Source organism: Gopherus flavomarginatus, chromosome 16 (assembly GCF_025201925.1).
Source record: "Gopherus flavomarginatus isolate rGopFla2 chromosome 16, rGopFla2.mat.asm, whole genome shotgun sequence".
NCBI classification, from domain to species: domain Eukaryota; kingdom Metazoa; phylum Chordata; order Testudines; family Testudinidae; genus Gopherus; species Gopherus flavomarginatus.
Genome location: NC_066632.1, coordinates 22986486 through 23003246, shown reverse-complemented (window position 1 = coordinate 23003246; position 16761 = coordinate 22986486). Strand labels below are relative to the sequence as shown.

The window sequence follows — 16761 nt, the reverse complement described above, 5'->3', positions numbered from 1 at the left end:
CAAATACATCCGGAGGAATCGGGTGCAACTAAAGGAGGATGGAGGATGAGTGGAATTGGTACCCACTTGTTTATGGTGAACGTTGGTTAGAGCCTGTCTTTGGATACCCAAAATAACAAACTAGCCTAGTCATTCCTTAAGGGGGAAGTCTATCGTGTCTAGATAGCCACACAAACATTTCTAACTCCTCGACTCAGCTGAAGGTGGATTATAATTTTTCCGCACATTTACCGCAACTCTGACCTATTTGTAAAGCACGCAAACAGGAGATGCAAGGCACAGTAAATGAAATAGCACCCAAGAAAACAGCCATTTCAGAAGAAGCGCTAGGAAAAGAAGAGGAAAGTTGAGTTTTATACACATTACCCCTTGACAGCCACAACAGCCAAAAATCTACAGCACACCCAGAGGGGCAGAGGTCTCCCTCCTCTAAATCAGCTCGCTGCTTACTGATATCCTCAAGTGATGCTTTACTTTAGAGGGTCTTATAATATTTAATTGGTGGGTGCATTTCAACTGACACGGACGTTTGGTTTAATCCCTGCAGGTGTTGCTGCCAGGATGACGCGTTGCTCCCACCCTCCTTTCAGGGAAGATGCGGTCAGGATCAGGTGGTGTTTCGAGGGTGTGGGCTGTAAGAGATACAGTTCGTTTCTTTTCTGGATACCAGAGTTGGGTTAGGTGGGCTGTGCTGCTGCCATTTGAAGATAAAAAGATGCTTCTTTCTTTCTGGGGCCTGGCTCCAGTGCTCAGTACCCTCCCGAACCGGATTTGGTGGAGACAGATGTGGTGCTTCGCCGTATGACCGAGGAGGAACCGCCGCTGGAGCAGATGCCGCTGCTGCCACCTACGTAGCCTCTTCCACTTCCAGAAGAGAAGCCACCACCTCCAATGGTTCTGCTGCCGTATCCACCACCACAAACAACTCCACTTCCGCCGCTGAATCCTCCGCCTCCACCGAATCCACCGCCACAGATCACTCCTCCGCTTCCACCGCCAAATCCACCACCACAGATGCCTCCTCCACTTCCGCCACCAAATCCACCCCCGATGACTCCTCCACCTCCACCAATGACAGCTGCAAGAAAAGTACAGGGTCACCCCGTCAGCATAAAGGCAGCCCACAAACCCCAGGGAAACAACATATCAACATGAAGACCACAAACTACTTACAGACATTCACATGGCCACCTCCGGCTATCCTGTGTAGGGAAAGAGACATAAGTCATTAACCCAGGAAAGCAGGTCATGCTTCCACGGAGCCCTGCTCATTTGAGAACTTTCCATCCTTAGCGCAACGGATGTTGCTAAGTATTTATTTATTTCCCACTTATAATAGCTCCTACCAGCAAATATGGCAACTTGAAACCATTTGAAATACAAATCCCAACAGGCAATGCACCTACCTGGACTCTTCTCCTTCCAGCAGTTTCCTGTACATGGCGATCTCGATATCCAGGGCAAGTTTGACATTCAGCAGATCCTGGTACTCTTTCAATAAGTTAGCCAGATCCCCCTTGTCTTTCTGCAGGGCACGTTCCAGCTGATCCAGTTTTGTCCTAGCATCCCTGAGGGCCAACTCGCCCTTCTCCTCTGCCTCCGCAATGGCAGCCTGCAGCTGTGTGATCTGCAAAAGAGGAAAGGCAGTGTCAAATTTCCACTCTAGACCTACTTTGTCATCGGATTCACTAAAGCTACATGTGGCTGGAAAATGGTCTGGGGCATGGCTGAAAATTTCAGTTTTTCATTACACACACACACACGCACACACACGCACACACTTCAAAAAAAAGTACTGCCCCAAATTCAAAGTTTTGGGGTTCCACCAAAACTTTTTCACCGAAAACTTGAAAATTTCCAACAAAACTGAACACTTTTTGTGTGTGGGGGCAGTGGGGCTGAAGGATGACCAATTTCCACCAGCCAGCAGAGTGAGTATCAACGTTCTTGCTTTAAAGCTAAGGAAGAGCGGCAGAGAAAGGTAGTGACTTGCCAACGCCATGTCTAGGGCTCAATTGCCCCAGCTGCCATGAGAAGAATAAGGAGAAACAACACACCTCCGCCCCCTCCCCTTTACTCTCCGGCTACAGGGGCTCCTCATCTGACACCCCTTGCTGCAGGCAAGCAGCTGGAGGACCAAAGAGCCCAGGCTACCCCGCCCCGGTAGTCGTGGGCTAGAATAGCTTAATCTGCCCACAAAGATTACATTAATCCATGAAAAGGGATGAACTAATTTACTCCTCACTCCAAAGTGAGAGAAGCGTTGCATCTGGCTGAGTCACAATTCAGTCTCTGGCCAGCAAAGCTACCAACCCCGATGCATCCGGCGCAGACATGAAATCTATTACCGAGGGAGTCCGGTAGAACCCAGAGTCAGGCATCGCCCAGTTTCCTGTTCAGTCCCCTACCCACTGCACCATCCTTGTAGCTCATTCGCATGCAGGAATCTGACCTGGGACACCAAACTAGGCTGAGTGATTCGACACCTATGATTTTCTAATTCACTGCAGAGGTTTTACTGGGGAAGTATTTCAAGCCTGTGTCAAGCCCGGTTTCCATCCATCAGGCTGTCTCCACATTGTGTATGCATTAGCAGCCTAGTGTGACTCAACAGCCCCCAGGAGAGCTTGGCTCTCCATTCCCCACACCACCCCATATTATAAAGTGCTGAGAGATGGAGCCCGCCAAGGAGGCAGATGCATTCCAAGCAAGTGCTGACTCTCAAAGATCTGTAAGTTTCACCGATTTCGACTAGCATAGGTGTTTTTAATCAGCAGGTGCCATGCCTGCAGGCCGCAAAAGAGCTTCCAGAACTCTGCTGCTGCTCCTGGAATATCCCTGATCCAGCCCCGCACTGATACATATAAAAAGTTCCCGAGCCATACCTGCTTCTTCACACTTTCAATTTCAGCCCGCAGTCTCTGGATATTCCTCGTCAGCTCTTGGATCTCTATCTTGGTGTTGCGCAAGTTGTCCCCGTGTCTTCCAGCTGTGCTCTGCAGCTCTTCATACTGATGGGCAGAAATAAAACAACCACTGAACCACATATCGCTGATACCTACAGAACACTTGGTAATTGTTAGCCAGCTGCTGTGCTGTGTCTGCTGCCCGTCATACTGGCCTATAGTGTCTCCTTTAGGTGCCTACATAGATGCAGAGATCTTTGGGAAATACAGTATGGTTCTCTGCGGTGTGAAGACCCCATGACCCCATTCCACATCTTTGGTCCTATTCAGAATTCCCACACAAACATGAACCCTGGATCCCCTTGGGTTGTGTCTAAGAAGAGAGCTCCTGCCTGGAAACCTATAGCTCTAAATATTTGCTTACTGTGTGTAGTTCTTCCATTGCAACTGAGCTGTATTTATGAATCCGCTGTGAGCAATATTCCCCATCCACGTATCTTTTGCCGCTTGTTTACTTACTCTAGACTGGTACCAAGCCTCTGCCTCAGTTCTACTTCTCTGAGCGATCTCCTCATATTGATTTCGGACTTCCTGAATGATGCCTTCCAAATCTAGATGTCTGTTGTTATCCATAGATACAACCACTGACAAGTCACGACTGATCGTCTGCAACTGAGATAATTCCTGCAAAGCACCAAAACATTAGTCATCTCTCTCCTGTATCTTTCATTCATGTTATTTCCCATCTCTGCCCCTTTTTCCTATTCTCCAGTCTAAAGACGACCTATAGAGATCTGTTTACTTCAATTTAGAACAGACATAGTCTGTCACAGAATAAACACAGCTGAGGAGGAGGAGATCTTAAAGAAATGAGGGTGTTACAAAAAGGTCCTTGGCCTGTTTCCAAAGTCACAGCAATTATGACAGCTGATCAAAATTCTTAAAGGAAAAACAAACAGCCTTGTCTCAAAAAGAAAAATTTTGGTGGCAAAATTGCATTCTTCAGTTGAAACTGGAAAATGAAAAATTTTGCCTTTTTTCCCTCCCATTATACAAAAATAGAAAGGAAGAGGTGGGGAGAATGTGGCATATTCTACAAAAATAGATGTAAAAATGAGAAATCAGTCCTTTTTCAATAAACTCCCAAACAGAAGCATCTTGGAAATTTGTTAACAAATGTTTCCCTGTTTCCCCACCAGCCTTGGTAATTAGACAGCATGTCAGCATTTCTGAACTACACGAGTACTGGGCTACTTATTTCAGGAAGTCGAAGCCAAAGGGTGAAAACTTGGCCTAGTTAAATTCAGTGGCAAAAGTGCCATTGATTCATTAGGGCCGCAGTTTAACCCAATGTCTGAAGTGCTATACAATAAGTGCCAAGAATTCTTGAGGCCCTTCAGTGGCAAAGCAGACACTAAACTGGTCCCCAGCCTTGAGTTCAGTCCATTTGTCTGTGGCTACAATGACCAAACATGGTTGCTTAAAGTTAGGCCTCTTGATCCATATTTACGCTCCAAATAAATGGGATGATTTTCAAAAGCAAGGAGCCCCTATCGACTTCAGCAGAAGCTGTGGGGCTCAGCAGCTCTGAAAATCTGGCATCCTAAAGGTGATTTCAGGTGCCTGGCATTTGGGTCCAGGTTAGAAATGAGTCAGTCTCTATCTGAATGGAGTCAGACTTTCTGGCACAAATGTTTGCAGTAGGAAAAAAAAATCATTGTCAGTTTCCAACAGCTCTAGCCATCACCCAAGAGAAACCCAACCCCAGTAGGTAATCAAAGTCAAGCCTCTTTGGAAGGGACCTACATCACCCAATGACTAGTTGCTCAAGGGAAACAGAAGACTCCTTACCTCATCAAACACACGTCTCAAGAAGTTGATTTCATCAATCAGAGTGTTCACCTTTGTTTCCAACTCTACTTTAACTATATAGGCATTATCCACATCCTGAAGGAAAGATCAGAGATACTGTGAACTGTTTAATCTCCCATTGGGTATCATTGAAATAGCAGAAATAGCATCCTATGTTCCCTGTCAAGCAAGAGCTGTTCTGCTGTTAGGGCATCAAATGTAGTGCTCAGAAAGGTGTGAGGGAAAACAGAACCTTCGGGATTAGTTATTTTATTATCCATTACAATAAGACCAAGGTGACATGGCATAAAGTCATTCGGCACTACTAAGGTTAGAATGTCCTTTCTTTCTTTCCTCTGTTGCTTTCCCTTTACCAAATATCCCTTTGGAGGATTTTGTGGACATTAAGTGGAGAAGCTGAAAACCTGACTTGTAAGGCACAAAAATGTGTTAATTTCTGTCAGTCACTCAGGTAGCACTGCGGTGGGCACCCTAGAAATACCTGCGTAGACAGACATTTTTCTGGGCATCTGACAAATTCAGTTACCCAATCCCAAGTGGATATTGGGTTGTAACACACAGGTGGTAGCAACTCGGGGCTTTTGGTGCAGGCCTGTGTGTAACTGGCATTTTTTTCCTTCTAATTATGCTTTTCAATGGTTATATTTTCATCCAAGACAGAATCTCGCTGAATCCCTATTTAAAGCTTCCCACTTCGTTCATTAGTTAGCATCGTCGCTCACCTTCTTGAGCACCACAAACTCGTTCTCAGCAGCTGTGCGCTTGTTGATTTCTTCTTCATACCTGTTTCAAGTAAAGAGACAAGATGGGGCTTTTTGAGTTCTGCTGCTTCCGTCACCAGTAAAAGAAGGCTAGACTCACCTAAGGTTCAAATCAAGTCTAATATCAAATAATCCAGATATTTAAATCACAGCACCTGTCTAAATCTCTGTTCTCATCTCCTTCTCTTCCCCATTTTACTATACCAAAGGTGTGCATCTGATAGACCCTTCATGCTGTATTGCCACTAACTCCTTCTTGCTAATATCCAAATGGGATCCAATTCATCTCTACTACATCCTTTCCACCTTCAGATCCCTCCTCAAAACACACTTCTTTCTCAAGGCCCACAGCCCATCAGCCACCCTCTTAAGAAAAGAACTGCTGTAACACAACTGAATCACACCAGGATAGGAAGGAACATTGGAACTCAGGGCTTATTATATGTTGTGACAAAGCTGCTCCTCTACCTTGATGGGCCCTGTGCTTATTGGCAGATTTGCTCGCCTCACAGAATCACCCTGTGGGTCAGGAAATAGCCCAGAGATCTTCCCCTCTGGTAAAAGCCACAGTCCAGGTCAATTCCTCCTGTGTTTGATCAGGAGTTGGGAGGTTTGGGGGGAACCCAGGCCTACCCTCTACTCCGGGTTCCAGCCCAGGGCCCTGTGGACTGCAGGTGTCTAGAGTGCCTCCTGGTACAGTTGCGCGACAGCTACAACTCCCTGAGCTACTTCCCCATGGCCTCCTCCCAACACCTTTATCCTCACCACAGGACCTTCCTCCTGAAGTCTGATAACACTTGTACTTCTCAGTCCTCCAGCAGTGTGCCTACTCACTCTCCGCTTCTTGCACACCTCTTGCTCCAAGTTCCTTGCACACACTTCCTCTCCTCTGGCTCCCTCTATCCTGACTGGAGTGAGCCCTTTTATACCATCAGAGGGGCCTTAATTAGAGTCAGGTGCTTAACAGCCTCACCTGTCTCTTAGCAGGTTAATTGGAGACAGGTGTTCTCATTAGCCTGGAGCAGCCCCTGCTCTGGTCACTCAGGGAACAGAAAATTGCTTATCTCCCTTCTACTACTCTGCTGTTCCCAAATGGACTGGGTCTATCACAATAGCTATCAACGGAATGGGGTAGGTTCTTCTCTTAAGTAGTGAATAATAATGTTTCTCTGTTCTTGGGCTTTATTTTCAAACTAGAGATGGGAATTAGCAGTCCAATTCCCATTGACTACCCAGGGTCAGGTGCCTCTCTGCCATTTGTGCCTTTGAAATTAGGCCATGTTGGGATTTTCAGCCATAATTGGTATCAAAGAGTTGATGCAAGGGGAAAAATAGACCCTGCCCTTCATGACTGAAGGCACAGTAAATTGATCAATCGAGTTTGCTATAGCTGTAATATGTTTTAAATTTAATTTAAGGTTTTGTTTCTTATTCTTTTAATGCACTTACTTGCACTTGTAATCCTCGACATACTGCTGCATGTTCTCCAGTTCTGACTGCAATTGTCCTCTTTGATTCTGGAGTCCATCTAGTCTCCTCCTTAAGGTTTGGATAAAATTCTCATACAAGGGTGCTATGTCCTTCCTAATAATTACTCCACCTTGCTGTTGTAAGAGTTCCCACTTGGTGACCAGAACTTTATTTTGTTGTTCCAAGAACCGGACCTGAAACCCAAAAAGCAGATGGATTAAGTATTCCCTATAATACTTGGAAGAGCGGCACTACTCAAGGATCCTCCTGCATTGTGCAAACAGGAGAGTTCTTTCTCAGTTGAATGGTAATATCGAAGGTGGTCAAAGTCATCAAATTTGAAATGTTGATGACATTTCAAGATATGGATGGCATTTGGGGATTTGAAACCAAATAGCAGAAAATTTCAGTGGCATTTTCATGGCATTTTCACTCTGTCTTGCAAAAGCTTTGAGCTCATTGAAATGTTTCAACTTCTTGAAAATTTTAGAACAGATCTTTGCAAAAACGTTTCTGACCCTTTCCGCTCACTGCCCTCCAACCATCGCTTTGCAATATAACTTAGGACTATTCCATCAAAACTCAGAATGGCAACCAAAAAGAATTTGAAATAGTGAGCTTCATCACTGAAAACATTCTGGGGCAGATCTTGAGCTAGTGTAAACTGTCCTAGTTGCGCTGAAGCTGAGGATCTGCCAAATTAGAAATCCTAGTTTTCCCCTGTAAATGGGTCATTTGATAATCAAATTATATTAATAAATAGGTAGCATTTGACAGGAGGCCACGTGGAAAGAGAAATTCACAGTAGTAAGACCAGCTAGTGAATGTTCAAGATGTTGTGATGACTTGAACGTGACTTTTTTGGAGCATCCTACAGCTCAAAGCCAAAGAGTAGCTTGGGGTAGCTGAATCCATGGCAAGGCCCATGCAGGAGAAGCTGTTGATCTCTCTCTGTCTCTGGATGAGAAATTCTAGCCTATTTCTGATCACTGCTCAATTTTCCTTTCTTACCAAAACTGAGATGGAAATACAGAAACAGCCCTTTCTGCAGTGCACAAAGCCATTCAAAGTGTCCCCCTACTGCCCTGACTTCTTACCTTGTCGATGAAGCTTGCAAACTGGTTGTTGAGGACCTTGATCTGCTCCTTCTCTTGATTTTTCACTTGTTGAATATGAGGGTCAATATCCACATTGACCGGCTGCAGGAGGCTTGGGTCAACTTGAACGGGCTGGATGCCTCCAGGTCTGCCAGGTCCAAAGCCAGGCCCAAAGCCAGGTCCGAAGCCAGGTCCGCCAAAACCGCCCACTCCTCCTCCAAAGCCACCCACTCCTCCTCCAAAGCCGCCCGCTCCACCTCCATAGCCACCGAACCCACCACCAAAGCCACCACCTCTGCACCCAAATCCTCCACCGTAAGAAATCCTTGTACCTCCGCCTAGATTATGCAGACTCCTGCTGCCAAACCCTGCACAGCGTCCGCCACCTCCAAAGACCCTGGAGGAGGAATAGGAGCTGTAGCTACGCCTGGCTCTGCCCCCCCCTACTCCACCTGCACCAATGGCAGAGCATGAGCTGTAGCTCCTTCTGCTGCCTCCAACGGACGGAGTGCATTGCTGGAGATACATGGCTGCTCCTTCTAAACAGAGTGGAAGACGAAGAGAAGAAGAGTCACCGTTTCTGTGGTGCAAGAAAATGAGTGCAGAGTGAAGGGAAGTGAGTCCCTCTGAATCCAGTGCTGGGGATGCTCCCTTTTAGCTGCTTCGGGAGATGGGCTGGGCTTGACATGGGCGTGACAGAGGATATGATCTTATTGTGTTCTTGAGCTTGGTGTGGTTGACAGATTTTGATCTTCAATTGGCCAATGACCCTGCCCAGTTACACGCCCCTGCAATGCAGAAGGGTTCAAAACAAAACATGAACAATGTCACATACGCCTCCTGGTAACTCTCTCTGACTAAGATGCCTTGCACTTTTTTAGGGTGTCTGAAATGATCTCCCTTTAAATGATGCAGTGAATCATTCATTCGCCCCTTATTCTGGATGGGTACCATTTATCTGTATCTTTATCTGGAACTCGCCTCGTAAAGCCCCATGGCAGGCAAACGTTTTAGGGGATGCCAAATAATAGCACAGCTTTCACAATTCCACACACACACACACACACACACACACCTATGATTACACCCTAAATTTGCTTTCTCCATGGAAAATTGCCTTTGGCTTCTGAGAACCGGTTGCCCAATCCAAAGTGGGAGCTGAGCATACTGCAATTGGAGGAGGCTCTGCACTGTCTCATTAAAATAAGTCTTTTACCAGAGAGGTGAATTTGGGCTTTTCACCCCTGAAGCTTCCTAAAAATCTCTTGTAATGGGAGCTTCTGTTACCTTAATTCCTGCAGAGGTGAATCCTAGAATCTGTAATGCTAGAATCTCCCGATTATCTGGTATCATGAATAACATCGGTAGCAACAAGGATGAGAAATGCAGTGATCAGCAGGGAGAGCAAATCCCCCTGTCCTCTTTGTTGTTCTGAAGACTAAAAGCAAATAAGCAACACTGAGAAGCATCCATGGACACTCAAGATACATCTACACTGAAATAAAAGCCCCGAAGCATGGCTGCAGCTGACCCAGGTCAGCTGACTTGGACTCGTGGGGCCTGGGCTGCAGGGCTAAAAATTGCTGTGTAGACACTCGGGCAGGAGCCCAGGCTCTGGCACCTTCCCTGGCCTTGTGACTATACAGCAATTTTGCAGCCCCTCAGCCCAAGCTCCGCAAACCCGCGTCTGCTGACCCAGGCCAACAGCAAGTGTTTAATTGCTGTGTAGACGTATTCAGATGCTAGGGTGCGGAGTGTGGACAAACAACCAGATAGAGAACTAGATAAGGAGACAAAGAGATAGCTAAATTGGTAACAAATGATAGATAGCTAGTGTAGGCCTGGTTTAAAAAGAGCCATGCATGCTTATGTTGCTGTTTAGATAATAAACAATACAGTTGTTGAGTACTGTAAATCAGCTGGGTAGCTCATGAGAGAGAGAGAGAGAGAGAGAGAGAGAGAGAGAGACTTATAAACATATATAAAAGCATCACACAAACATCATTTTAATAGGCTGAATACTATTTATCAAATACACCTGTTGACTGGGCTGCCCAGAGGGGGGGAGCAAGTGGGGCAATTTGCACCAGGCCCCTAGGGGCCCCCATGAGAATATAGTATTCTATAGTATTGCAACTTTTTTTTAATGAAAGGAGCCACCGAAATCGCCTTGCCCCGGGCCCCTGAATCCTCTGGGCAGCCCTGTTGTTGACTAGCTTTGCCAATTTTTATTCAGCAATTTATTCAATGAATTTCTTTCTGGACAGTCAACCTGCACTAACAAATAATACAAGTTAGAGGGCAGAATTTGTTTAAACCACCACTGGAGTCGGGCACCCGGGCGCTTTTGAAAAACCCCACTAGGCACTTATCCTTAGGCACCGAAATACCTTTGCAAATGTGGCCTAAAGTCCCATTTTCAAAAGTCACTGACGCACTCGGGAGCATCTCACCGACTTTCACAGAGTGTGAACTAGGCTCCTAAAGGCCTAAGTCCTTCAGAAAATGGGATGCCTGGGTCAAGTTTTGAAAATTTTAGCCCAGGTCTCCATGAGAGAAAGAGCAGAGTGTGTCTCACTCCTTTGTAATAGGCTGCATCTAAACACAAAACACTGCCATCCCTGCAGTGGGGAGTGGGCCTGGTCCCCCTTTGAAGGAGCAGCAAACACACAACAAGCCACAACCAATGCACTCTCCATACACGACATGCACTAAAGCACTCCAGTTTTATTGATCAATGTAATTCACTCTGCTGTGGTGCACAGTAGTCAGGGTGCATGGAGGTGCTGTGTTCTTGCAGATACAACCAGGATGCTTTTTCTCTGGCTTCTCTGACGATTGCCAAATACACTATCATAAAATCTCACGGCCCACGACAGGAGGGGAGTGTTAAGTCAGCTGAATGCCGCTGTCCTAATTTCAGTCACTGCATGCGCTCAGATAACGTACGTATTGAGTAACAGCTCTGTCTCCAGCCAAAGGCAGGCAATTAAAGCATGATTTTATCATCAATCATCCTCATCCAGTTCAAACTTGATAGACAGTCTGAGCTCCAACTTTGCAAACCAAGACAACATCATTGTATCGGCTGTGCTGAGTATGGAGAAATGGCCAGGCAGAAGTGCTGGGAAAGCCACTTGCTTCGTCATCTGTCTTTTATAATAAAGAGGTGAAACAAAGACAAAACTGCATGGATGTAACCAAGGTTTGTTTGAGTTTACTGTGAGGGAAAACTTATATTGTCTCATAGTGTGTAAGTAGCACTGTCTCAACCAGATACCCTGAGTTTCACTTATTCCCCACATTTGCTGTGCAACGCAGCTGATTGGACTACAATAGACATCTAAGTAGTTACATAGCCCTGACCACCAAATCAACCAAGCATCTCACTAGCATGAATGGCTTTAATCCTCACAACTCTCCTGGAAAGTAACAAAATATCATCCTCATGGGGGGGAGGGGGAATGATTCTGCAGCACTGAAACCGAAATATTTCACCTATTTGTGCCAAATTCGCCAAATTCTTTTAGCTGGGGGAAAAAAAACAGAAAAAAATTTTAAAAATTTCAAACTTTTCACAAGATGTTTTGATCTTGTGATTTGAAATGACTTTCGGCTTGGAAATTTCCTTCCACTGTGATTTTTAAAAATTAAAAAGATTTAAAATGCTCAAAATCAAAAAGAAACATTTTCTTTTGGGTAAAGCAAAAGGTTACATTGAACCCCAAGCCAGGTTTGTCTGGGTTTTCTTCTTCCCTACTAACCAAACATTTCAGAAAAAGTTTGTTCTGGGTCAACACAAAAAAAAATTCGCCCCATTTTTTGGCATTGCCAGCACATCAAAAATTCCATGTCCCACAGCTCTAATCCCAAACTCAAACATTTAGGTCCAGCCTCAGCTGGCTTTAACTGGCTTCTCATTTTTCTGCCTACCACTAGATACACAACTTACTTTTGCACTGTCAAAACAGTAGAAACAGGCCTTAATGTAACTGAGAATCCAGCATCATCTCGTTTGTGAGGACGTGCATTTCCTTACACAGTGAAGTGTCACTCACACGCATTCGCAAGTGCAAAAACAGAGGTAACTTCTGAAGATCATTCCATGGCATAGCATCATGCAGAATGGTTTGGATCCAAATATTTGTTACTCAGTAACTGGAGAATATTCAAAGGCCTTTTGCAGAACGGAGAATTTTCATTGCCAACCAGAGTTCCACAGTTAATTTCAGACAAACCCAGTGTACTCACTGCCACCAATTTTATATACATTTCCTATGCTGCTTTACAACCTACCTGCTCTTGCTTCCATGAACCCAGAGCAAAAACTGCCAGTGATTTAACAGAAAGCAGGGTCAGACTCCCCTACTCTGGAGGACTTACAGTTTGCTTAGGCAGACACAACACAAACAACCAAGAAAGCTGAAGCAGCCAGTGCTGGCGAGGAGATCAGTGCTGGTAGGGTTATTAAACTTAATCCACTGAAGAGCTCATCTACTTTATCATGTCAAGTATCAGAAGGGTAGCCATGTTAGTCTGGATCTGGATCTGGATCTGCATCCAACGAAGTGGGTATTCACCCAAGAAAGCTCATGCTCCAATACGTCTGTTAGTCTATAAGGTGCCACAGGATTCTTTGCTGCTTTTACAGATCCAGACTAACACGGCTACCCCTCTGATACTTGACACCATGCAAGTCACTGCATTTAGCCATATGGAGTGGAAATCCATCTCATTCATCTGACGAAGTGAGTATTCACCCACGAAAGCTCATGCTCCAATACATCTGTTAGTCTATAAGGTGCAACAGGACTCTTTGCTGCTTTTACTTTATCATGGTCCCTATCTCGGTCAAATTCACCGAAGCAACTTCTGGCTGCTTTGAGACCTTCCATCCTGTATTCTGTAGCTACTATGGTTTCAGAAAGTAACAGGCCATGCAATGGCATCATGTCCTTTTCACGGCCTGTCTCTTGAAAATAAGACAGGAAAACCCACTGAGGATTATCTTGCATCCCCAAGAGACTAAATGGAAGCTGTTCGAGGCAAGGACCATCAGTTTGCTCCGTGTTTGTAAGGCGCTTACTGCAACAACCACCACCACCAACAGAGGTGAATTATTCTGTGGCTACATACCCTTCTAAAATTGCCCCAGTACACCTCTGGAGTTCTCAACATATAGATTTAGGTAGCAACATACCACGTGCAGTTTTGTTGCTATGTACTGCACCTTTAAATGTACAGGAGTCTGGCGGAGGCAGCTGCCATTTTGGGTCCAGTTTAAGTGAAGTAAGTTACTTCTTTTTTCACGAGATCATAAGTTCGGTGATAACAAGAATAGTGTTGATGTAATATACTTAGATGGTACCGCACAACATTTTGATGAAGATACATGAACAATACAAAATTAATATGGCACATGTTAAGTGGATTTAAAACTGGCTAGCGGTAGGTCTCAAAATGTAACTGGCAATGGGGAATCATCATGAAATGTGTGTTTCTAGTAGGATCATACAGGGATTGGTTTTGGGCCCTACACTACAGAACATTTTTATCAAGGCGGGCGAGGCAATATTTTTTATTGTTCCAAGTTCTGTTTGCAAAAGAGGCACGCTTTCAAGCTACATAGAGGTCTTCTTCAGGTCTGTGTACCTTAACAGTTTGCCTCTTTCACCAACAGAAGTTAGTTCAATAAAACATATTACCTCACCCGCCTTGTCTCTTATATCCCGGGACCAACATGAGCAATAACACTGCAATTGATTTTTATGAATGACATGGAAGAAAAAATAAAATCATTATTGATCCGCTTTGCAGATGGCACAAAAATTGTGGAGTTGTAAATGATGAAGAGGACAACTGATATATAGCAACCTGGATCGCTTGGTAAGCTGGCCTCAAGCAAACATCTATTTCAATACCGTCAAGTGTAAAGCCATGCATCTAGGAACCAAGAATGCAAGTTATATCTATGGGAGAGAGGACTTTATCCTGGAAGCAGTGACTATGAAAGAGACTTGGACATCTCAGTGGATAATCAGCTGAACATGAGTTCCGAGTGCAACAATGTGGCCAAAAGAGGTAATGTGAGCCTGAGGTATATAAACAGGTGAATCTCAAGTAGGAGTAAAGGTTATTTGACCTCTGTACTTGGCACTAGCGTGACTTCTAAAGGAATACTATGTCCAGTACTGGTGTCTACAATTCGAGAAGAATGTTAAAAAATTGGAGAGGGGTCAGAGAAGAGCCACAAGAATGTTTAAGGGCTTGGAAAACATGCCTTACAGTGAAAAACCTCAAGGAGTTCAATCTATTTACTTTATCAAAGAGGAGGTTAATGGGTGAGTCAATCTAACAGGGCTGGTCTACACTAGGGGGAGGGATCGATCTAAGGTACGCAACTTCAACTACGTGAATAGCGTAGCTGAAGTTGAAGTATCTTAGATTGATTTCCCTCGGGTCCTCACAGCGCGGGATCGACGTCCGCGACTCCCCCGTCAACTCCATTACTGAGTTGGAGTTCCGGAGTCAACAGGGAATGCGTTCGGGAATCGACTTATCGCGTCTAGACAAGATGCGATAAATCGATCCCCGATAGATCGATTACTACCCGCCGACGTACCCACAGTCTGTAAGTACCATAAGTACTACAAGGAACAGAAATTTGATGATAGAGGGTTTTTGAAACTAGAAGACAAAAAGTCTAACAAAGATCCAAAGGTCAGAAGTTGAAGCTAGGCAAATTCAGACTAGGAACTAAGGTGAAAATTTTAATCAGTGAGGGTACTTAACCTGTGGAACAACTTACCAAAGGTTACGGTGGATCATTCATCCTTGGAAGTTTCTAAATCAAGGACTGATGTTTTTCAGAAAGAAATGCTCTAGTTCAAACAGGAAAAAAAAAAATCAGGGAAACTCTATGGCCTGTGTTATACAGGAGATCACATTACATGATCACAGTGGTCCCTTCTGGCCTTGGAATCTATGACCTAAGACTTGTTTTAAAGGAGACACACACACACACTCACTGTCCTCTTCCTCCTCCTTTTAAATGCGTGAAGGGAAGGTTTTTTTGCTTTAACCTACAATTGGTCTTTTAAAGTGAAAATCCAGACACACAGCTGGTTGTTCTGCACTGAAAAATATCACCAAGGGAGGGTCACATTTTTGCTGCATCCATCGTCTTGCACAATAGGATCAAACAGGGCAAAGCAAGTGAGCTGACGCGTTGTAAGAAATGATGTGTTTGCTTGGAAAACCCAGCTGAGTGGGAGTACTTCCTTGAGTGAATTATTTCATTGCTATCATAAACTTCCACTAGGAAAGCAGCACCAATTAGCCACACATTTAGCAGTCTCAGCAGAGAGGCTGAGCATCTGATTGATGGGGAAAACAGAGTCACTGTGTCACCCTACTCCACCCAACCAGTGTGGTTTCTATGAGTCAGGAAAGTGGCACAATGGGAATGCTTGTGCCACTGCCATCTGTTTCAAGAATAACAAGAGAAATTCACACTTAAATGTCATGCAGCACCTTGCACTGGCCCTGAATTCACTTAATCTTCTCTTGAAAGGTAAATCCCTAGGTTCACAGGGGCTTGGGCATCAGGTGAGCTAAATGGTCATAGCTCCGCTGCCTTCAGTTTACATCAGTGGTGGATCCCCCCCTTAGATTTTAAAGCCAGAAGGGATCATTATACATTCCAACTGCTCAGGCATGTAATCTCCCAAGGAACAATCCTGGCTCCAAGTGTGCTCCTTATGGGAATGGAGTTGGTTGCCTTATTGGAAGCCATCAGGCAGCCTCACCTGCCCCCAAAAGGGGATGTCTTGGGTCAATGGCTTTCCTCTCACTGATAATGCTCCTGCCTTTTCCCTTTCTGGACCTCAAACACCCCTCCATGCTGCTGAGCACCAGGGCTGAGTGGTCATCATGCAAGAGGATGCAGATCAAGCCCCTGCTTACTTGCAAACTCCTTGCAGCCCACCCGACACACAGTATTTTGACATGATTTCAGACGTCATGAGACCCCCATAGCACAGATTTTATTTTCATCAGCTAGACCAAAACTAGATAGATATGAATGAAAACCATCTATGTGGGCATCTCAGTCTCTCTCTCTCTCAGGATAGGGATTTATCTGCCTGTTGTATTTGTACCATTCTCATCACCATGGTCACTGAACATCAAGGTGTCACTATCAGGTGAGATGTTATCCCAAAGTCCTGACCACCTGCAGTCTAGGAGCACCTAGAACTCCCAAGGGTTTTAGCTTTCCCCACAAAAGTACAGAAGTTATTGCCAGTGTCCTGTCACAAATTCCCATTGGGTCATTCCATTCTGCCCAAATTCAGTTCCCCGGTTATTTCTGTTGAGTGCTGGATCCTTCTCTCTCCACCCTGAATTGCTATCAAGTATTGGGGAGCACTGATAAAAGGCCTTTGACCCCTGTGGTCAATGCATTTCTGTGATGGACAAAGTGATCCTTTAATGTTTGAGCTGGTTGACATATTTCATTCGAAACAATGTTTTCAACAATAACAAAAAATAGCATTTTCATCCAAATGTTTCTTTCCACAGGAAATGTCCATTTTTGATTAAATCTGGGAGGGAGGTGTGACATTGCACTCAATATGTTTTATGGAAATATGCTAA

General features: G+C 44.8%; 1 protein-coding gene across 1 annotated transcript; it reads right to left on the bottom strand.

Moving 5' to 3' along the window:
- Positions 1-330: 330 nt before the first annotated feature.
- Positions 331-8634, bottom strand: LOC127035575 (keratin, type II cytoskeletal 4-like). The gene is made up of 9 exons (XM_050925594.1): positions 8107-8634; positions 6989-7203; positions 5501-5561; positions 4758-4853; positions 3426-3590; positions 2886-3011; positions 1407-1627; positions 1174-1202; positions 331-1078 (listed from the first exon to the last, which is right to left on the bottom strand). The coding sequence occupies exons 1-9, from the start codon at positions 8632-8634 to the stop codon at positions 750-752; spliced, it is 1770 nt and encodes a 589-aa protein (XP_050781551.1). The 3' UTR covers positions 331-749.
- Between the last annotated feature and the right edge of the window lie 8127 nt (positions 8635-16761).

What these genes read in the sequence shown, in the direction of transcription:
- LOC127035575 (XM_050925594.1), bottom strand. Translation starts at nt 8,634, where the DNA reads ATGTATCTCCAGCAATGCACTCCGTCCGTTGGAGGCAGCAGAAGGAGC. An exon ending in CTGGAAGGAGAAGAGTCCAG is followed by an intron (nt 1,203 to 1,406) that starts GTAGGTGCATTG and finishes TTCCCTACACAG; the next exon opens with GATAGCCGGAGGTGGCCATG. An exon ending in AGGTGGCCATGTGAATGTCT is followed by an intron (nt 1,079 to 1,173) that starts GTAAGTAGTTTG and finishes CTTTTCTTGCAG; the next exon opens with CTGTCATTGGTGGAGGTGGA.